At 43.6% G+C, this 23,644-nt stretch overlaps 1 protein-coding gene across 1 annotated transcript in view; it reads left to right on the top strand.

Moving 5' to 3' along the window:
• Nucleotides 1-23,097, top strand: part of Gna13 (G protein subunit alpha 13) — a 40,929-nt gene extending 17,832 nt beyond the window's left edge. The window contains exons 3-4 of the mRNA XM_031350844.1: nucleotides 13,673-13,723; nucleotides 17,749-23,097. Of these exons, the coding sequence (XP_031206704.1) occupies nucleotides 13,673-13,723; nucleotides 17,749-18,321 (624 nt within the window). The 3' untranslated portion in view covers nucleotides 18,322-23,097. The remainder of the gene's footprint in view (nucleotides 1-13,672; nucleotides 13,724-17,748) is intronic.
• The last annotated feature ends 547 nt before the right edge of the window (nucleotides 23,098-23,644 follow it).

The following is a 23,644-nucleotide window of genomic DNA, read 5'->3' on the forward strand; positions in this document are numbered from 1 at the left end:
AAAAAAAAAAAAAAAAAAAAAAAAAAAAAAAATCTTTTTTTATTCAAAGCAAACTTATTTTCCTATTTAGAGACGTACTTATTGCCTTGCATTTAAGTTTTTCACATTTTATGAGATTAAGCAATGATGGTTTATATTCAAAAACATTTTATTTCCTCCAGTGCTGTGGATCAAATTTAGGGGTTTAGGTTTGCTAGTTAAACACTGTATCACTGAGCTAATTCCTAGAGTTCAAACAAGCTCTGAATGGCAGATTGCACTTTGTCTCCTGACCCTCCTCAGAGGCTCTGAAGGTAGTCCCCAGTACCATGAAGTTAGACATATATAATACCCATACATAGTCCCTACCCATACATAGTCCCTACAGTTCTTGTTGGCAGAGTTTGACCTTCGTCAAATGTCCTGGTGTTAGCATTTAGAATGTCTACTTCTTGTGGCCAGAAGCCTTTCAAATTCAGTATGATCTGTGGCTGTTCCTAATCTCTGCAGATGGAGACCTGGCCTAGGCCCCACCCTGCCTGGCTCTTGGTTAGAAGACGAGAAACTTAAATCCACTTAGAGAAAAGGGCAGTTCTGAAGATCTACCATCATCTAATCCCTTCAAGTCCTATTTGAGAGCCAGTGAGATGACTGGAACCCATGCCATGGGAGGAGAGAACCAACTCCTGCCAGTTGCTCTCTGATCTCCACACATGTGCCACAGCTTGTGCATGTGCGCACACATACACTCACACACATGAATAAATGTGATTTTTAAATTCTACTTGTATGTCCTCCTTTGCAGCTCTTATTACTTTCCTTGCATGCCTTTTAATTGGTGGTAGCATTTAATGTTTGCCCTCGCACCAGAAGGTCGTTGAATGTTTGTTATCTTTATATCATCTTGATACTGTAACTTCCCATAGTGCTTTTCACGATTTTCAGACATACTGAAACACATAAATGGACATGATATCTTGGAAGAACTGAGCTATATGCATTTAGGTTTATGGCTTGTTTTTTCTGTTGTCTGTCTTTATAAGCAGATACAACGCAGTAATTGTTACTCTGATGACCGTCCTTCCACATGCTACACTTTCAGTGACTGACTTTGGAGAAATACAAGATGGAAACAGGATGTCGGAAAGGGGAAGTTACATACAAAGCCTCCAGCAGGTGGTCCTGGAGCTGTCACTATGCACCAGATAATAATCCTGTCCCAGGAGACAGGAAGCAAGAGTTTTGAGTCTAGGTGTTTCTATACAGGACCATAGTTCAAAGTAAGGTGCTTCCAAAGGTACAGACCCTCAGGCAAACAACAGGAGGGTATTCCTGAGGCCAAGGGCAGCTGGCGAAAACCACAGTCAGTGGAAAGAAAGTAAAAATGAGTATGTCTTCAATTCAGATTTCTTCAACAACTGATTCTTACTGTGGAAAAAAACCCCAAGAATTTCAATTCTTGCTACTAAAATAGTTTTCTTTCAATTTCCACCCCCTAAATTCGTCTTGGATAAGCCATGTAATTATTGACCTTCAGACTTTTCTAAATCTGTAAAATGGACAGGATTAGCTATTCTGCAGACTCTTCTACTGGAAATCTCTATCTCTCCTTATGAGGTCCTCAGACAAAAAGGGAAGATGTTGTGTCCAGCACTAGTGCCAGGGACAGGAGGGAGAAAGGTGTACAGGGAGGGGCCTTTGGTTGGAACTCAGGCTTTTCTCAACTGTATGTATAGTCCAGGCTGTCCCAGAACTCAGGCATCTTTCCTGTCTCAGCCTCAAGTGCTGGGAGTCACAAGCACGTGCCACCATGCCGGGCTTCAGGGCTCTTTTTTTTTTTTTTTTTTTTTTTTTTTTTTTTTTTTTTTTTTTTTTTTTTTGTGGTTTTTTGAGACAGGGTTTCTCTGTATAGTCCTGGCTGTCCTGGAACTCACTCTGTAGACCAGGCTGGCCTCAAACTCAGAAATCTGCCTGCCTCTGCCTCCCAAGTGCTGGGACTAAAGGTGTGCGCCACCACCGCCTGGCCTCAGGGCTCATTTTTAAGAGAATAAATAATAGTATATTATAGTTTACTATAATTATAGTTAGTATAATTATAGTAGAGTATATAGGCGATGGTATACTCTTTTGGAACTAGCTAAATATTTAAATATAAAATTCTGGCTTGCTATTTTTGTCAACAGGTTCTTTGTGTGTGTGTGTGTGTGTAGTTCTAGCTAGTCAGCTGGCTTTAAACTTAAGATCCTCCTGCTTCAGACTGTTTTGGGATTATAGGGATGGCTCACCACAGCTGGTTGATAGATTTTAACCAAGCAATATATGTAGATTGGATCCTTGACACTTTATTGTCCCCAGAGTTTTCTCTAAAATTCATATAGTACCAATTCCTAGTCAGATGAACTTCTCAGTATTAAACCTGTGTCTAACCCTATCCATGAGCCATTCATTCATTCATTCATTCATTCATTCATTTTAGACCAGGCTGTCCCTAAACTCAAATGGAGTCTTTATTTGTGTAAGTGTGCATATGAGTCTGACTTAATTGAATTATGAAGAATATGCAGTGTAGCTTAAAACCTACTCTTACAATAAAATAAAAATAAATTCCTAGCTGAGTTTCTTAGTAGCTTGGCATTTTTAATCAGGCTTTTATTTTTTATTTCATTATTTAATTTTTATGCACATGTGTATTTTTTCTGAATGGATGCCTGTAAATCACTTATATACCTGGTGCCCTCGGAGACTAAAAGAACTTCAGATCCCTTAGAACTAGAATTATAGATGGTTGTGAGCTACCACATGGATGCTGAGACTTGAACCTGGGTCTTCTGGAACATAGTCAGTGTCCTTAACCACTGAGAAATCTCTAACTTTTTTTTAACCAAGCTTTTAAAGGTTTATTTTTATATTTTTTAAATTTAGTTAAGTTTAAATAAATTAATGCATGTGTGTACTTGTGCAAGTGCCTGTGGAGGCCAGTGGCATTGGATCCTCTGGAACTGCAGTTGCAGGCATTTGTAAGCTGCCCAGAACAGGTACTGGGAGGTAAACTCGGGTCCTCTGAACAGCAGCAGATGCTGTTAATCCCTGAGCCATCTTGCTAACCCTTATCAGGCTTTTAAAAAGTTAACTTCCTATAGTCACAAAAGATTGATCTATTGATTTTAAAATGCATGACAGTATGAAGTGACCCGAAGGATAGCAACCTCACAGTCATTTTTCTTGCAGCTTGCTAAGTCTGGCATGGCAGGTTTATAGTAGACCAGGGAATCTGTTCTTTTAATAGGCACATCAAGCAATTCTGACCAATACCAGTAAGAAGACCCATTTATCTAAGTTGGGTGTGGCAGCATGAGCTGTGTAGTCTCTAATACTTTGGAGGGTGAGGAAGAAGGATCATGACTCACCTCAAAACAAAAGTACTTGATGTGGCACCACACATTGACGTTCTAGCACTGGGTCTCTGAAGCCACTGGGTCTCTGAGTTTGAACCCAGCCCGATTTAAATAGTGAATTAGGTCAGTCAGTTATACAACAAGTCTCAAAATTTCTAGAACACATTTCCTAAAGGACTAGATAATATAGTGGAGACTTCTCATGCCAAGACATAAAATGAAGAACATCACAGAAAACATTCGTATTATAAGAGAGAATACAAGTGCCTATAAACTTTTTTAGCAATGCAATTCAAAATGTAATAAAACTATACATGGCTTTTTGTAAGAGGTTTTACTGGTCAGAAGAATTGGGTGTATTGCCTTTTCAGGTGCTTACTATTACCTTCAAACCAGTCATAAATGTTCACCCATTAATGTTAATATGTTGTAACATTTTACGTATCTGATCCTTGAAAGTGGTAGAGTACTTGTCTAGCATGTGTGAGGCCCTGGTCCATCTTCAGAGCAGCAAAATGTGATAGACGCTGCCCCGCGAGCATGTGATCTCACTGGGCAGAGGTACTCTGGAGAAGAATTCTAGGTCTTTCCCCTGTGCTTCTTAGCATGCTAAGCACTTCTCCGGGAAAGGCTGGGGGAAGCTTGAATTTGCAGTTAAATGGGTTTTGGACCTGAATGATGCTTCAGGAATTGGAGTTGGAGTTTGGAACTGGATGTGCACTGAAAATTTGTGTGGACGGGTTTTCACTTCTTTTGACCAGAGGAGAATGTATAAAAACAGTTTGACGCTGCTAGAGATTCAGTCATCATGGCCGTTGTTGAGATGAGTTTCCAGAATATAAGCTTCTCCAAAAAAGGCTGTTTCACCTTGTAACTTTAGGTTGAACCTTTTCAAGAGTAGAATCTACTCTTCCCAAAGCTAATTCAAAACCCAGTGTTCGGTGGCAGTGGTTAGTATACGTAAGTACACTGTAGCTGTCTTCAGACACTCCAGAAGAGGGCATCAGATCTTGTTACGGATGGTTGTGGGCCACCATGTGGTTGCTGGGATTTGAACTTAGGACCCTTCAGAGGAGCAGTGGGTGCTCTTAACCGCTGAGCCATCTCTCCAGCCCAGGATAGTTCTTGTGCAGAAGAACTATCCCAGTGCTCAGAAAATTTAGTAAACTGTCATCACTCTTGAGCCATTGAACCTTGTTTTGGTCGTGAGCATAGCCTATAACCACTGAGCCATCTCTCCAGCCCACGACACTGAACTTGTAAGGTGCATGTCAGAATACTTATTTTAACCCGCCCTATCTACCTCTGTCATTTCTCTGTTGAGACTGGAGCTCATCTTGTTCATTTTGACTTCAAACTTGCTGTGAAGCAGAGGATGGTCTTAAAGCCCCCACCCCTACCCTAATCCTCCTGCCTCTGTCCAGCTGCAGAGAGTACAGGCATGTGCCACGGCACTTTGGGGCTAGGGTAGGACCCAGTGTTTGACGCATGCTAAGGCAGATCGATCGTTCTATCAACTAAGCTACGTTTCCCAGATGAATAGTGGCTCTTACTTCCGACAAGTTCCTGATCATAGTGATGCTTAGTTCAGAAGAGTAGATTAAATTCCTTGTCATCACTGGTAGACTTAGTGTTTCCCACAAAGTACCTGTTGGTGAGGAATTCAGTGCCAGACCGATTCACAGCTTTGTGCGTTTGTCCCACTCCCGTCTCGCTTCACTCTGCTTTCCCGTCAGAGTCCAGTGGCGGCTGTGCTCAGTTAGAATCGGCTCAGTTTCTTGGAACAGATTCTCCTTGAGTAAATAGATATGCATCCAGACTGTCTGCAGGCTGGTTCTTCAGGTACACACAGCTGGCTGAGCACTGTTGGTAGGAAGTTCAGCAAGAATGAGGGAAGTCCTAGAAATCACTAGTCTGTTTGTTATTGTTACTGGCTTTGTTTTGAAACAGGGTCCTGATGTAGAGCTGTGGCGGGCCTGGGACTTGATATATAGACCAGATTGGCCTCGAACTCAGAGATCCACCTGGTATTTGGGTTGTTCCTGCCGTCCTCAGCTCTGAGCATCTGCTCTCACTGAAAAACTTAACAGTCCGTCATCTCTGCACAGACTTGTCTGGCTGCTGCAGTCAAACAGGACTTAATTCTCCAGCAGTGAATAGCACTCCTTGCTTGGATAACAGGGAACCACATGGAAATTTTAGAAATAGGTAGAGATGGTTAGTCTGCAAATGCTACCCACATGGTGTTCTTTTAGTTTAGCTACAGTGTCATTACATAGGAAACATGATGCTTCCCTAACTCCACAATAACACAAATACTGGCATTTTCTTTTTCCTTTTTTTCTTTTTCTTTCTTTCTTTCTTTCTTTCTTTCTTTTTTTTTCAAGACAGGGTTTCTCTGTATAGCTCTGGCTATCCTGGAACTCACTCTGTAGACCAGGCTGGCCTCGAACTCAGAACTCCACCTGCCTCTGCCTCCCAAGTGCTGGGATTAAAGGCATGCGCCACCACTGGCAAATACTGGTATTTTGGTGCATATTAAAAGTATAGTGTTCAAACCCCTCTTTGTTTTCGTGATGAGTATGAACTTACCTGTGTGAGAGAGACGAAGGGCAGGGATAGGCTGGCAATACTGGTGCCATGTGAAGCATTCTCAGCTTGAAGCTCAGTGCCCTGTGCAGTGGTGCAAAGCTGTGAAAGTGTCACCCGTGGGCTCTACGTCCACTGCTTCCTCTGATGCAGGGTGTGGACGCAGTCAGGATGCTCAACGAGTAAATGAGTGTGGCTGCCTGCACTCCAGTATAGTTTATTTTTAGACCCTGAAATTTGATTTTATACCATTTCACCTGTTAAAAATACCCCCTTCATGTTTTCCCAATCACTTAGAAATGAGCCATGAAACAAGCGGTAGACTGGATTTGGCCTGTGGGCTGCTATTGTTTGTGGATAGTAGACATCTGATCTGCAGTCTAGATAAATAAAAAGAATCCAGTGCTTCTCTGTCAAAAGTAACTGACTTCTGTGGTTGGAGTGGTACCGATTCTTTTGGTATTACTCCAGAGACAGTCTTTTTTTTTTTAAAGATTTGTTTTATTTATTTTATGTGTATGAGTACACAGTAACTGTACAGATGGCCATGAGCCATCATGTGTGTGGCTGCTAGGAATTGAACTCAGGACCTCTGCTGGCCCCACTCACTCCAGCGTAATTCACTGTAGCTGTCTTCAGACGCACCAGAAGAGGGCGTCTGATCTCATTATGGGTGGTTATGAGCCACCATGTGGTTGCTGGGATCCGAACTCAGGACCTTTGGAAGAGCAGTCAGTGCTCTTACCCACTGAGCCAGCCCCAGAGACAGTCTTTTTAAGGCATTACTACGTATTGCCAAGTTGCATTCCAGCGTAAGATTTGTATGTGCCTGCCTCATTCATGTATGTGGCAGTTTCCCCAGAGGCTGGAAGAGGGCATTGGATTCCCTGCAGCTGGATCATAGGTGGTTGTGAGCCATCTACCTAACTTGGGTTCTGGGATCTGAACTTGGGTCCCCTGAAAGAGCAACAGCTGCTCTTAACTACTGAACCCTGTGTAAGGCTTTAAGCTGTCTAAGTAAAGTTGTCTTTTCCTTATTGTCATAAAGCTGACAGTATTTTAGTAGTTTTTTTTCTCAAAAAATAAGTAGTTTCTTCTTGCCTATTCTTGGACTCTCCAGCTAAAATTCAGTATTCTTCAGAAAACAACACACACCAAGTCTTGCCCTGTGTCTCTTTCAGATTTGCCATCTCTCATTTGGGCAGCAGGTGTCCTGTGACTGTGCTCTGTCTGTCTTCTTTATAGAAATTACTGCCCGGTTAAGTTTCAGCTTTTAGATCCCTGGAACCAGTGTGTGTTTTCAAGCAAAGAAAGTATGTTTTAACAAATGACTCTTGGGGCTGGCGAGATGGCTCAGCGGGTATGAGCACTGACTGCTCTTCCAAAGGTCCTGAGTTCAAATCCCAGCAACCACATGGTGGCTCACAACCACCCGCAATGAGATCTGGCGCCCTCTTCTGGTGTGTCTGAAGACAGCTACAGTGAATTACACCGGAGCGAGCAAGCAGGGGCTGGAGCGACAAGATGGCTATTTCTAGCTTAGATACAAGTTGATAAAACTGATATGAAGTAACGTGTGTAGCCTCCCAGGGTTTTGAACATTAGAAAGTAACTGAACCCCACTGAGTCCCTCTGCCACAGGCTCTGTGGGGCAGGCCACAGTGCCATTGTTTAGATGGAACCTAAATGACAAGAGAAAAAAAGAGTTAGAAGTGACATAAAGTACTCTTTTTTTTTTTTTTACAGATTTATTTGATTTGTTTGTTTATCTAAGTACACTGTAGCTGTCTTTAGATACAACAGAAGAGGGAGTCAGATCTCATTATGGTTGGTTGTAAGGATTTGAACTCAGGACCTCCCAAAAAGCACTCAGTGCTCTTAACCATTGACGCTTAACCTCTTAACTAGGAAATAGTTTTTTATTTGAAATTTGATTTAAAATTCTTTCAGTAGTAGAGAATAGACTGGGAAAAGCTAACCCAATTTCAAGTCTTAAGGCCGTAGTATTTCTGAGTATTCCATGAAATCCTGCATTGTATTTACAGAGAATAGTGAGACAACAGAAGCAAAATTCAGATTAATAACATGGCCTATACTGAAAGGAAACTCCAACTTTAAGTCAGTGTACCTTATACAGAAAAGGGGTGATTATTGAATCATTGAATTCCCTTCATTACTTCACAGTTGGGGAAACTGGGAGCTGGAGAAGTTTGGAGACTTCACATCTCTCACTCAGGCTGAGAGAAAGCAGCTCTCCTTTACAGCAGCGTCAGGAAGCCAGGGGAGATGGCCCTCTGAGCTCCTCATGTTAGGAAGCCAGGGGAGATGGCCCTCTGAGCTCCTCACGTTAGGAAGCCAGTGGAGATGGCCCTCTGAGCTCCTCACGTTAGGAAGCCAGGGGAGATGGCCCTCTGAGCTCGTCAGGGAAAGGCCTTAGGTCAGGGAAAGGCCTTAGGTCAGGAAAAGGCCTTAGGTCAGGAAAAGGTGTAAGGAAGCCAGAGGAGATTGGCCCTCTGAGCTCGTCAGGGAAAGGCCTTAGGGCGGCCTGCTCTGAGCAGCTCATTGTTCCTTCTCACATGGTCTTGGAGGGAGAGCCTGCTACATCCAGACACAGGACACATCCACAGGGACCATCAGAAGCCCTAGGTCCCCAGTACAGAGCCACTGCCATGTGTCCATGGGTAACCTGCTGATTTTACATATTTTTGTTGTTTTTAACTTTTTTTTGAGATCATAGAGTTTTTTCTCCCATCAATAAAATTTAAAAGCTGCTGATAATTTCTAGAACTTGAGAGGTGTTGATAGGACTGTCTCGAATTCAAAGCTGATAGGCTACACAGCAAGACCCTGTCAGAAAGGGGTGGGGGCAGCAGGCAAGGAGAGAGAATGAAGCCACATTGCCCTCTATCTCCAGCCCCAACATACTCTGTTTGATTGGAGACTTAATTTTAACCAAAGTATGTTTGCCACAGGATTAACACTGTTTATGTCCTAGAGTAAATGTGGGTGAACTAGGGGAGGCAAGACTTGAAATAGTAGAAGGTCACTCATACGTTTAAATGGAAGGAATTTACAATGCTTTCATTTCCATGTCTTGAATGTGGAAAGTCCAGACTTGCTCTCTGTCGTGTCACTAGAGACTGAGGGCTGATGGCAGTCGCACATGCCCTTTTCCTCTCTGTCGGAAGACAGGATCTCAGTATGTAGCCCTGGCTGACTTGATTTTTGTCAGTTTTGTTTCTGTGTTACATACAGTTTTCTGTGGTCATTATACCACTTGGGTTTTGTGAGATTTTTAAATTTCTAATAAATAAAGTACAGACTAATTTAGACCCTCAAGATTTCAGATGAATCCCTTTACTTCAGTCAGTCTTGCTGAAACCCAGCACTGAGAGACAGGCAGGAGGATGGTGGAAGGTGTGTATGTAGGTTTGTTTGTTTGTTTGTTTGTTTGTTTTTAAGATTTATTTTTATTAGGGCAGGCAAACATCTCCTGGTTTAAGTGTCTTGCTACTCTTGCAGAAGACACAGGTTCAGGTACCAGTTCCCATGTGACCAGTCTCCAGCCCTTACATAGTAGCTTGACAGCCATATGTAACTCCAGTTCCAGGATATCTGACACTCATGGCTTCTGTGGGTATTGTACACATGTGGTATTATGAACATGCATGTAGGCAAACACTCGTACACATACAATAAGATACAATAAAAATAATCTTTAAGATTAACTTTTAGTTATGCTTGCAGGTATGAGTTTACAAGTGCAGGTGCCCACAGAGGCTACAAGAGGGCATCCGGTCCCTGGACTAGAGAGAATTACTAGTGGGCCAAAGGGTGTGGCTGCTGACTGCTGGGTGGGTACTGGGAACCAAGCTAGTCCTCTGGAACACCAGCATGCATCTGAACCATTTAAGTCTTTGTAGTTCTAAAAGGAGACACATGACAGGATTTTTTTTTTCTCCTCCTCCCCCTCCCCTCTTTCTCTCTTGATTCTTCAGGGTCTCACTTGGCTCAAGCTTGTTTGGAATTCACCTTATACACTAGGCTACCCCCAAACTCAGGACCATCCCCCAGCCTTAGCTTCTCCAGTGCTACAGTTACAGGCATTAGCGACCAGGCATAGCTCTCTCAGTTACAGAAAAAAGATAATACAATGCTACAGAGTTACCTTTGCCCATACTTTAAGGAATGAATTTAATATCCAGCTAAGCTAATGGTGTCACAGATCTTTGAATCAAGGTGTGCTATAGAATGAAGGGGTTTTTAAATGACAGCACGGCAAGGCCAAGCACCAACAGATAATGACCATCGTTTCTGTGCATGAAAACATTGGAATAAGTTAGCTGTGTGGGATAAACAACTAACGACCCTGACATAAACTTGGATCAGGCTTTGCTGCTTTGTGAATATTGTTCCATCCACATTTGCAAAAGTTAAAGAATGCCTTGTAGGTCAACATTGTAGGCTTTGACTTTATAGTCTACCCTTTCAGTTTAGCATTTAATAGTACAGGTGTGTCTATGTGACTGATCCAGATGATTGTGCTTGATAACTTAAGATACTTCTTTCTTAATTCTATGTGGAAAAATAAAGCTCCAGATTTTATTGTTGTAGGTATCACTGAATAGATGCCATTTTATGTAGTCATTCCTTTCGGGTAGTGTTTGAGATGGGGTCTTGTATACCCTGGCTGGTGTCACACTGACTGTGGAACCCATGGCCATCACCCTGGCCTCACTGTCCTTTTGTGTGCATCCTGTTGTTTATGCTGAGGAACTCCTTGGATCAGACAGGGCCATTAAATGTTTTATGGAACATAATGCTCCTAGCTTTCTAAGAGGTTTGTATAGATCAGTAATGCCACAAGGATGTGTACACAAACCCTCTCAGACAGGAGGGTGGCGTAAGTCCTTACGTGTAAGGAAGGAGAATTACTGGTTCAGGCAGTACTCGCGTGAGGGTATTTTAACTTTGATTTATGTTACCTCCATAAGGTAAATGACACAAATGTTTTTTATGTAGTTGAACTTTTACTGTTAACTGGATGAGGAACTTCTTTTCTTTTTTCTTTTATTCTTTGTTGTTAGTTAGTTAGTTAGTTAGTTAGTTAGTTAAGGCTCACATAACCCAGGCTGACTGAACTGCAGTCTGAGGATCACCTTGAACTGGTCCTCAGGCTGCCTCCGTTTTCTAGGTGCCAGGATTACAGGCTGTGCCACCAGCTGGCTTCTGTGCCAGGATTTCACGCTATGCCACCAGTTGGTTTCTTTTATCCTTGTCTAGATTCTCTATTGAAGAATGAACTCAGTGTTTTCACCTGTGTAGGGAGGAGAACCCAGGAGAGCTTAGCAGGAATCTTAAAAAAGAACTGTGTAACTCTAGCAAAGCATCCCTGTAGCTGAGGTTGGACAGTGCAGGGGATTGTGTGTTCAGAGCTGCGGCTCATGAGAGCGGTGTTAAAACTGTCAGGCTGCAGTGTTAGCACTCAGGAGGCTGAGGGGTGCTGCTGTGAGTTCAGAGCCAGTCCTGGTTATTCCTGCCTCAAAAGAAAAGGAAAGGAGAGGGGGAGGAAGAGAAAAGAAAAGAAAGCAAAACCCTGAGGAGGGGAACTAAAATTTTTTGTTTAAAAAAGATAGTACTCAGCGACGGAGAGTCAGCTCGGCAGCTAGGCATGTTTGCTGTGCACTTGCTAGGACCAGAGTTTGTATCCCGGCAGCCATATAAAAAAACCAGGTGTCCCACCTCCGAGTGGGCAGAGACAGGAAAATCACTGGGGCTTGCTGGCCTAGCCTACACAATGCAAACCTTGGGTTCAGGGAAAAACTCTGTCTCAAAAAGGACTACACACACACACACACACACACACACACACACACACACACTGTGTGTGGGGGGGAATATCAGCACCCTCTTCTGACTTCTCTTCACATGCACAAGCATAAACAACTGTACGCAAGTGTGCACATACATTCACACAAACACATTTTTTTTCTATTTATTTCATAAGTGTGTGGGGGCGAGTATATCTAGTTCCTGCAGGCCAGGAGCCAGTGGCACAATCCCTGTTCTTTACTCTGAAATATAAATTTTATAGCAACTTCATTTTACCCTTACCAGGTCCTTGAAAACAGGTCACTGTGTGTTCCCATTAGAGACAGAGGGAGAAACAGTAAATGACAGTTACAAATGACCTGTCCTGTGCTGATGCCCAGTTCCCCATTTGTGTTCAGTTCAACTGTAGAAATTGCCTTCAAATTAGTTCAAGCACGTTAAATGTTCTGCCTCCCGTAATGCTTGGTGGCTTCACTGTATTTGGGGGTGGAGGGAATTCCAAACCTACAAAGAGCACAGGTTGCTCCAGGGAATGGATTCTACCCAGTTTGAAAGGGGAAACTTGGGGCAGAAGAGATGGCTCCACACTGGCTGCTCTTCCAGAGGACCCAGGTTCGATTCCCAGCACCTTGCAGCCATCTCTACCTCAGGTAAAGAGCAGATCAGTGTGTGAGCCTCAGACCATATTGATTGTGTTCTTCATCAGCCTGTTTTTGTGACCAGAAGTGTATCTGGACATGACACACACCCCCAAACTGAAGACTGCCCTGGACTAAGCAGTAAACTGGGTCCTTGTGTTCAGTCTTCACTTTGAGTGTCTTACTGATGAATATGGATTGAATCAGAAACTGGACCCTTGCTGGAGAAGCTGAAGGATGACGAGGCTCACCGTGAGCCGCTCCAGCTGCCCCTTTCAGGGCATGCTGCTTTTGCTTAAAGGAATCACTGGCATTCGGATGCTTCGTCATCCTACTATTTCAAGGAAAATAACCTGGATTTATGTTGCTGCTAGTATAAAGCTTAAGCTTTCAACCGAGTGTTAGAATATAGAAAACCCAAAATCTGTCTGCCACAGTGAGTGCAGCAGCTTCCTACAGACTTGATAAAATTGACAGAATTGTTGGCAGATATGGTTTTAAATGCTGTATAATAAAACATGGCAGCATTGAAAGCTTTGCATAGCTTAATTGCTCTCCTCTGTTCCAAATGACCAGTGCCAGGTGCCACTGAGCTGTGGCCAGGTAAAGACCCACTCAGAGGACAAGCAGCCAGGGCCCTAGGATGGCAGGATCTGAGAAGCGCATTGGTAGGGTTGCTAAGTCTCACAGTCACTCAGCCTTCAGGGAGAAGACCTACCAAGTTTGATGTCATAACAAAGATCTTTGCTGTGACCTGAGACCTTTTGCAGTGACATTTTTGTAGTGCTAAGCATTGTTTTCCTTTCTTTCAGCCAGGCTGACCCGTATTCACAGGCCAAGTTCAGGAGCAAATGTCTTGCAGTCATTCCTTAAGCCATACCAAAGGTGGTAGCCTATGTCGTGCTTCCATTGGCTGTTCGTGTATTTGTTTAATGTAATGCTGAGGACTGGCCAGGGCCTTGAGCATGCTGGGCCAGCAGCGCCCAGCTACCCCTTCAGCCCCAGTAGTAGTGCTTTAAAGTTAGTATTTGTCAAAGTCTTTGTTTTGTGTTTCATTTTTTGGTTGGGACAAAGGTCTCCCTGTGCAGCCCAGCTTGGCCTCACACTTGGTAATTCCCCTGCTTCAGCTTCTCTGAATGGGACTACCCAAAGTATATTTGGACCAAGTATACAGCCCCACAGTACAACATAAAGTGTGGCATTCAAGCCTTCCTAACTTTGTTTCCTTCTTGTTTTCAGGGTGAGTCTGTAAAGTATTTCCTGGATAACTTGGATAAACTTGGAGTACCGGTAAGTTTCAAGACAATAGTTGTGGGTTTGCCTTCAGCAGTTGATGCTTGGAGGCAGCAATGGGGATAGCATTGCTTCTGTTTGGGGCAGCTTGTCAGGAAAGTTAGAGAACACCAGCCAGTCAGCCTTTACTTTTCTTTCAGTGCCAGTGACCTGAGTCACCCTCCTGCAAACATTGACAGGTTTCTGATTTTTTTATCAACATGAAAGAGATTTGTGTTTGAAAATGAGGTTTCACACTGTCTGTTGTTCTTCAGTGTTGTTGGGTTTTCTGTAGCAGACATAAAGCAGGACCCATTTGTGCTGGAGTTCAGTGACTGGGGCTGCGTTCTCGGGCCTGCAGAGGAGACTGAGAAGACAGAGCTACCTTGGGAAGAGACCCCGTTAGCTTTCCAGTGTTTGCCTCCAAGCCAGTGACTCAACTGGGCATGCTCATGGCTTTCCCGTACAATGATGGGCAGGGAGCGAGCACTACTGTCTGTGGCTGTATTGTCCAAGAGTCAGGTGCAATTAAGGGTTCACTGATTACACCTTGTGCCCCAGAAGCATTTGTCAGTCATGAAGCCCAGTGCAGCTGCCTTTGCCGAGTTAGATGAGCTGTGGTTCTGACACTTCAGGGTTGGCATGCTGATGAAGGCACAGGACTGCCCTGCTATAAGAAAAAAAAATACCAAGGTCTTAGGGCACTGGGCACTGTATTATTTTCTCTAGCAGGTTCATTTTTACATTTTCCTTATATTTTCTAATTGAATTTTCTGCTAGATGTGATGGCAGGAGTCAGAATTCTAATTGTAGCAGTCAGAAAGCCGAGGCAGGAGGATCATAAGTTTAAGGCCAGCCTATTTCAAAAAAACGAAACCTAATTTTTAAATTGTATATGTTGCCTTTCAAGGAGTATTTTCTACCTACTTCCCTCAAATATAATTATCTCCTAGAACTTGAGTTCTTTATTACTTAGTTTGTCACATAACACAGTCAGAGAAAAACATGAGGGAACAATGTGTTGAGGGGTGTGTGCACACAGACATGTGCACACGCTAGTGGAGTGGCTAGGGTTGATGTTGTGTGTCTTCCTCAGTTGTTTCTTTGAGACAGGGTCTCTCCCTGAACTTGGAACTAATACATTTGTCTAGACTGCCAGTCAGCAGCATGCCCTCCTATCTCCTATCCCCAGCTCTAGGATTATAGGTGGTGCTCTGTTGGCACCTACCTTTTTATGTGGATGCTGGGTGGGGACGAAAACTCAGGACCTCAGGCTCACGCTGTATGCATACACTTTACTGAGTTCACCTCTCGAGCCTTGAACACTTTTTTTAGTTTTTATTTTAATTTCATTTGTGTGAGTATATGTATATGTATATGTATATGTATATGTATATGTTTATGTATGTATGTACACTACTGGGCTTACTTGGTGCCCTGGGAACCCAGAAAAGGATGTTGGTTTTCCTGGAACTAGAGTTCTCTCTGCCATGTGGATCCTGGGAACTAAACCCATGTCCTCTGCAACAGCAGCCTTCTCCAGACCCCAGACTAGCTCTGATTTTTGTTGTTGTTTGTTTGAGACCGGGTCTCATTCCATAGGCCTGGAACCTGCTTTGTAGACCATACTGGCCTTGAACTCACTGAGGTCTCTGCCTGTGTCTGCCTCCCACTGGAATTAAAGGCATGCACCATGCACAGATAATATTTTTTTAAAGATTTATTTATTTATTTTATGTGTATGAGTACACTGTAGCTGTACAGATGGCCGCGAGCCATCACGTGGCTGCTGGGAATTGAACTCAGGACCGATGCTCGCTCTTCTCGCTCTGGCTCCGCCCGCTCTGGCCCTGCTCGCACTGGTGTAATACACTGTAGCTGTCTTCAAACGCACCAGAAGAGGTTGTCAGATCTCATTACAGGTGGTTGTGAGCCACCATGTGGTTGCTGGGATTTGAACTCAGGACCTTTGGAAGAGCAGTCAGTGCTCTTACCCACTGAGCCATCTCACCAGCCCCCAATATTTTTTTAAGAGTGCTTTCTTACAGTCTAAAAAGCCTGTTTGATCTGCTTTTCTGTTTTTCAGGCAGGTTTTTCTAAGCACAACATTGATGTACATCCACTTCATTGTTGCTGGGGTTTTGATGTTTGTTGGATGGATGGGTTTTTTGTTTGTTTGTTTGTTTTGGTTTGGTTTGGTTTTTGAGGCAAAGTTTCTTATATCTCAGACTAGATTCAGACTTACCATGTAGTAAAAAATGACCTTGAACTCCACCCTGGTACTGGTACAGCCAGAGGCTTGGCTAACACAGCTGCCATCTCTCCCTATCTGTATCAGCCCTTGCTTCCTCCTTGCATCTAGCATGCTGATGGTTACTTTGTTTTTCTTTTATCCATTCTTTCCTGAGGACCAGGACTTCCTACATTGATTGCAGTAGTTAAATCCCTGGTGCCTAGTGACAGTGCCTGACACAAAGTAGGCAATCAACAAATAGCTCATAGATAAATAGTATAGGCCAATCCCAGCCTGTGTAGTAGGGTGAGAATAGTTCTGAAGCCACATCTGCAGGGAATGGAGATTACACAGTCAGCGTGGAGAGAGGGTAATGAGACTGGTTGTGTTGAGATGTATTGCCATTCTGTGAACTTAAGGACAGACCATAGAACTGTGTTTGCCTCTCTCCAACTGAAGCTGCAGAAACCCTACTCTGTATTGAGCCCTTAGAAAGGCACCAAATCCATACAGCTTGTGAAGTCACGGTTTTTGACCCTGTCTTGATTTTTAAATATTTTGACCATGAAGATAATATTCAAACTGTTGCTATTCAAGTATTGCCAAAAAAGCCATAGGACTTGTGGGAAAGTGCTAGCCCAAGAGGGAAGGGCCAGTCAGGGATTGCCATAGGACTTGTGGGAAAGTGCTAGCCCAAGAAGGAAGGACCAGTCAGGGATTCAAGGAAGTGTGCTACCAGGTGCAGTTTTTCATTCCTGCAACTAGCAGTTGCCTCTGTTCAAGATCTTACTGTTTCCCTGGTCACAAAGTCCAGAAAGCTAGTCAGGGTGACAGGATCTGGGATCTTAGCACTTGTAAATCTAAGGCAGGGGAATTGTCAACGAGTTCCAGGTCAGCCAGAACAACACAGTAAGTTTAAGGCAACTTAAACATACACACACACACTCTCACACTCACTCACTCACTCACACATTTACTTGTGTGGGAGAGTAAATGTGTAATCCTAGCACTCAAAAGGCAGAGACAGGAGGATTGTGACAAATTCAACACCAGCCTAGTCACTATAGCAGTGGTTACATAAAGGTTCAGTAGAGCTAAAAGTCTTGATAAGTGTGCTAGTGTGAGTGCCCTCCAGGTGTGAACGTCCTGTTCCCCGCAGGACTTGGTGCTCAGAGTGTGCTCTTCCTCAGTGAGTGAGAGCTGCTTGAACCATTACTTGGACGCAGACTAGCCTAAGGTCTGAAATGCGTATGATTAATCATTTGCGCTAGGTGAAGTCTTTCACATGTGGGTGACAGTGTGGAGCTTATTTTTTCCCCCACTCTGGTCCTGCTTGCTCCAGCCCAAAGATTTATTTATTGTTATATGTAAGTACACTGTAGCTGTCTTCAGACACACCAGAAGAGTGCATCAGATCTCATTACAGATGGTTGTGAGCCACCATGTAGTTGCTGGGATTTGAACTCAGGACCCTCCGGAAGAGCAGTCAGTGCTCTTAACCCCCAGTTGGTTGGGGTTTTTTTGGTTGGTTGGTTGGTTGGTTGGTTGGTTGGTTGGTTGGTTGGTTTGTTTTGGTTTTTTGAGACAGGGTTTCTCTGTATAACCCTGGCTGTCCTGGAACTCACTCTGTAGACCAGGCTGGCCTCGAACTCAGAAATCTGCCTGTGTCTGCCTCCTAAGTGCTGGGATTAAAGGCGTGCACCACCACTGCCCAGCCAGTCAGTTGTTTTTTAATCATTTAGTTTGCACATCCATTTACTGGGCCGGTTGCTACTTGTGGACTCTAAGTATAAACCCTTTTCTCTTCCAGGATTACATTCCGTCGCAGCAGGATATTCTGCTTGCCAGAAGACCCACCAAAGGCATCCATGAATACGACTTTGAAATTAAAAATGTTCCTTTCAAAATGGTTGACGTAGGAGGCCAGAGATCAGAACGGAAACGTTGGTTTGAATGCTTTGACAGTGTGACATCAATACTTTTCCTTGTTTCTTCAAGTGAATTTGACCAGGTGCTTATGGAGGATCGCCAGACCAATCGCCTTACAGAATCTCTGAACATTTTTGAAACAATTGTCAACAATCGGGTTTTCAGCAATGTCTCTATAATCCTCTTCTTAAACAAGACAGACTTGCTTGAGGAGAAAGTGCAAGCTGTAAGCATCAAAGACTATTTCCTAGAATTTGAAGGGGACCCACACTGCTTAAGAGACGTCCAAAAGTTTCTGGTGGAATGCTTCCGGGGGAAACGCCGGGACCAGCAGCAGAGGCCGTTGTACCACCACTTCACCACCGCCATCAACACGGAGAACATCCGCCTTGTGTTCCGAGACGTGAAGGACACAATCCTTCATGACAACCTCAAGCAGCTTATGCTCCAGTGATGACAAGACTTGCTATTTTAATACCTTGTTGTGATTTTGATTGTTTTCTGTTTGTCTTGTTTTTCTTTTTAAATAGCAGTTTACAACAGCAGTTAGAAGAATCTCAATTCTGTGTCTAACTTCTTGGAAATCTTAGTCCATCTGTGGCCTTTAGTTTGTGGCTGAATTAACACATTACCAATGTCTGCTGGAATTGGAGCTTTGGTCAGTTTCTCTGTGGCTTACATTCAGATCCAATTATAACTTCCTGGCAACCTCACACTAGGTGTATTTCAGGCTTTGAATTCTTCTGCTTGCAAACTGAATTCTCCTAATTCTCCTGCAGTGCCAAGAAGGCAGTATCTTTAAGTACTTGTAGGGATGAGATTATGAGAATTCAGCTCTAGAAAGTGAGAGTGCCTTACCCAGCAGTGACATGCCTGGCTAGCGTGAGCCCTGCTCTATAATCGCTGTTAGAGAAAAGTTTGAAGGAGCAGCAGTCTCGGCCCACAGGCTGCTTAGCCTCCTTACACACACAGCAGGAGTTTGTTTTTCTCAGTTCCTTTAATTTCTGAAGGTAATGTCTTAGTGTTTAAGTTTACAATGTGGATCTCAGCCTGATGCTGATGCGGTCACAGCTGGTACATGTGCTATGTTGATCTGAGGTGACCCATGACATGCAGTTTCTTTTGCCATGCATGCGGTCACTAACTTCATGTGCCATGCTAGGGACATGGTGGCCATAAGGACTAGAAAGGGCAAGCACCTGAGTGCCGTGGGTGTGCCTTCCTGGTTCTGTCTGCTTGCGTTTGTGCCTTGCTGGAGGGAATCACTGTCGGGTCTTCTTCCCTTTGCCCCACCGTCTCAGCCTCAGCAGCTCTGAACTGTGGCGCTCTCGGGTTCTCTGGTCGCCGAGAGCTTGGTGGGCAGTACTTCCTGTGAACTGTTCATGAAGGCGTCCTTTCTGTACCCTGTTCATGGTTAGTGTCTCTCTCTGAGATTGTTTGTACATGTTATGTGTGTCATTATGTGTGAGACGCAGCTTCATTGAGGTACATTTGAACGTCTAAAGAATGTATCTAAGGATAAGGAATTCTTTTGGCCCATACTTAAGGAGGTTTGCCTTACACACACACACACACACACACACACACACACACACACACACACACACACACACGCCACTGCTAGGTTAAACCGTGCCCATGAAGTAGCTTGTGATTCAATACAGTGACCATTTGTCATGTGCCGACTGGCCTGTGAGTTTGTAGACCCTGAACTTGTCCCTGCTTTCCCAGGAGAATGCACGAGGGCAGGGATGCCTGCTGTCTTACCATGTTCTCAGGCAAGACATTGGGCCCTGAAAGCTTGGCCGACTTTGAGGCCCACAGGCAGTGGCTTCCCTTTTTCCTTGCTGGAAGGTGCGAGAGCTGGGTCCTAGTGTGTACTTGAGAGACCTGACTTGTCTTGGATTTGAGCTTTCACTGTCATTCTGGGTATAAAATCCAGTGCTTTCTTGCCTTGGTAACATCATGAGCTTAAGACATGTATGCCAGTGTCACAGTGTAGGTGTTGTTGGCATAATTCATGGAGATTTGAATGGTTCTACATCTGGTCCTTTTTTTTGCCAAAAAAGAATATGTCATTTAAATTCACGGGGTTAGCATAACTGCAGTGCTGATGAGCATTTGAGTGTGCACACAGTAACCCGTGTTCTGTGTCAGTTTAGCAAACATTATTGTGCATTGGCCACAACTAACTGCTGTGAAGGCAGCAACTAGTCCCTCCAGAAAGCAGTTGTGTCTAGTTACATTTAAGCTCTGTGGTGAGCACAGAATCCCGCCTGACAGAGCAGGATCTCTGAGTTCCTCCACTGTGACCTTTACCAAGAAAGAACAAGAGCTCCCGACTAGAGTCAGCATCCTTGTGAGCACCTCCCGCTTCCTTTCTGAAGCGTGCAGCATCTTAGAACCCAGTGCCGTCTAGATACATTCTGAAGTGGTGGATTACTTACATGTAATCTAGACAGGAGTGTTTAGAATTTAAAGAACAGTGAGGCTTAGCCAAAAAGCCACATTTGCAGTCTGACACCTACACCCTGAAAGTCATGTCCTTTTGTGAAGTGAAATACTGTTGTGTGAAGAGGGAGATGAAATTTAGCCAACAGAATTGAAAAGGTGCTCACCCCTCAGTGTACTGGCTTCCCCCAGTCCCTGAGCCATGACTTGGAGTTGAGGCTCTGTGGGGGCATTGGTCTGTGCATATCTCGGGGTGCATGGAGTGACTGTGCTTAATCCAGACTCCTCCTTCAGTCCCGCAGCCTTCCTGCTTACTGACAAAGAATCACACAAGTGTCTTGGTTGACTTTGAAATCTTTTTTATATTTTACAGAGTTGCCTTATAAATAAAAGAACAACCCAGATTTAGACCTTAATTTTCTTTTTAATGGGGAAAGGGCTTTGTTCCATGTTTTCTTACGATCTTAATTCAAGATGTGCAGCTGCCACTTAGATATCTTGTAACGGCCTGAGATGTTGCTCTCTGCCATGCCGTCTGTATTCCATGGAAGTCCCCGCCCATATCAGTTTTTCTGTCTGGAAAGGGGACTTGATAGCCAGAGGGAAGCTTCAGCCAGGCAAGGCTGGAGGTTCTGAAGAGGAGCATGTTGGGCTTTTTGTTTGTTTGTTTTCCTATCACAGTGCATTGTGGGTACTTCACACCCAGGGGGTCCTCTGGTGAAGTCCTCAAGTTGGGACTCAACAGGGAAATACTTGTTAAGTTAGTGGCAGCTGTTGCTTTAAAGTAAGAGGAAGTAAGACCACATTAAGTGCCAAGAAGTGACAAGAATTGTTAGATCCAGCAAAGAGCAACTCTAAGTAACTCTTACCTTCCAGTGTGTACGCCCAAATGCTTGGGCATCTATTTTGATGGCATGTACTTTTCAGTGTTGGTATTCATATCCGGCTATGCCTCGTTTATATGAAGAATAAAATGGCCAATTTATGCGGTTATATCCTGAGACTGAAGCTATTTGGAAAACCCTCAAATTGGTGCTTTCATTATTTAATGATACATTTAGGCAAAACCCCAAACAAACCATCTGAAACCTGACTCCGGGTTGCAATTTGTAGCGATGTTCATAGCACATTCTTTTTCTTGTTTGAGAAGACCAGGCATCAGTGTCGATTTGAATTTCCTGTATGAACCGTGCATCCTACGTGTAAAGCCCAGTCAAACATTTGTAAGAAGTCCCCAATAAACCTAGAGAAAGCTGCCTCGTTTACCCTTTCATTTCTTTTCATTTTATTTGAAAGATGGAGAATAAAGCTTGTCAGGTTCTTTTTATTTGGAAAATCAGACTTTGGTTATATGTCTCTTTCCTGTGATGTCAGCACGTTAAATTCAACGGATCTTTGATTTGTGCTGCTTGAGTGAAAGTATTTTCTGCTTTCTCTTTTTTCCTCTCTCTCGCTCGCGCTCTCTCTCTCTCTCTCTTAAGAAGCTGGGATGTGGTTGGCTTTTTCAGCCTAGAAAGCATGAGGGGCACGTGATGCCCTTTTTCTTATGGTACGAGTTTAGGGCTTAGTCAGTTTACAATAGGATTGAATTTTGTGTCAAAATCTGATGGTGGCCTCTCAGATACCATCAGCTAGATGCTTCTAGCCGTGCCTGGCAGGCAGGTATCGGATTCATGAGAGCAGTGTCCATCCACTAACATTGTAACGTTCTCCCAAATGTAGATCAGCATTTGAATTTACCTGCTCATCCCTCTGTATAGCAGTCAGGGCTAACCGTCCAATTTTGAGTGCCATGGATAGCACATAAGCATTGTTTTATATTTGTTGCCTTGTATATTTGTGCTTTTGAGGCAGGGTCTCCCTGAGTATCCCAGGCCGGTCTTGAATTTGAGATCCTTCTGGCTCAACTTCCCAATTGCAGAGATTGCCACTTGTTTTTTGTTGTTGTTGTTGTTTTGTTGTTTTTTTTTTTTAATAAAGCACTAGTCATGTGGTAGTGCTTATTGGGCAGTGATGTGACTTTTGTGACCTTTGCTATGTTGATAGAGATGAAATTGCCAGGTGAATTGAGAGATGAAATTTCTACCTGAATCTGTGAAGTCTAAGTTTTGGGTCTATGAGGATCACTGATGGTAAATAAACCACCTTCTCACTCTGTAATTCTGATTCTGTTCATAGCTGCAACAATGCAAAAGTGAGTGACCATTTTAACATTAACCGTTCCACTTCAATGGCACCGGGAATGATGAGGTTGAGGGAAGCTGTGGGTTCTTGTTTCGTATCTATGGTAATGATTCGGACTGTATACTGTGTACCTTCTCTTTACCTCTTACTTGAAAGCAGAATCGCAAAATATCCTGAATGACTTCTCTCGGTTCCTTGTGAGCTCACAGGGCGTAAGAAGCCTTATTAGAGGCACGCAGTGCAGCCCTTATGGACGCTGTCCCTAACAAGGCATGGTTTATACTACCCTGTATAAAAGTATTTGTGGCTTAGAGTTTTGGTTTTGGTTTTTTCCATACATCTTTCCAGGAACTAAGCACATTATCTGATACTGTTGTAATTTTTTTTTTTCGGTTGGTCAGTGCTTTGTTTGAGAGGAGCAGTCAGTTATTTCTACAGGAGGTATAAAAGGTATGCTTTTCATTTCACCAAACAAATTCAAAGCTACTCATTAAGGCTTTTTACTTTTGTACACCTTTTCCAACAAAATTTGTCCCTTTACTATTAATATTTGCTTTGTAAAAATTACTGACACTTAATAAACATTTATAAATGACTTGGTAGCATGATGTTATTGAGCTTGAAGCAGGGGACGCATTTTACATTTGAAAGCAGAAGTTTGCACACCCTTCTGAACGGGTGATGGTCTAACCACATCTCCAACTGTCTCCCTCCAAGGAAACGGTTCCTGTCTAAATAAAGATGGCGACGTAGCCTTCCCAGAGTCCTTGGGTCTCTAAGGTGAAGCAGAAAAAGGGAAGCGCTCCTGTTCTTTGCTACTCTTGGGGTTGCTGGGTCTCTGAAGGCTTCTGGGCCCCAGGCTCATCCAGTTACCGCAGGATTACTCTTAAGCTTGATGAAATCAAACTGATTGAAAACATTAATCAACACATCATCATCACTCATTTCCCTACCCCCAGTAAATCTTATTTTAGAATACAGAGGTGTGGGGAGTTGGAGGGGGGGTGAGGTAGTGAGGATTCCCAGCATCTCACCCTGTAACTGTTTCCCCAAATCACACTTCACATTCTGACACTCACTAGGCAGCATTATGGAGTTTAGAACCACAGGAGTATCCTTTTCGTGCTGCCTATTTCCATAAA

The sequence above is a fragment of the Mastomys coucha genome, unplaced genomic scaffold (genome assembly GCF_008632895.1).
Source record: "Mastomys coucha isolate ucsf_1 unplaced genomic scaffold, UCSF_Mcou_1 pScaffold5, whole genome shotgun sequence".
In the NCBI taxonomy this organism is placed as follows: Eukaryota; Metazoa; Chordata; class Mammalia; order Rodentia; family Muridae; genus Mastomys; species Mastomys coucha.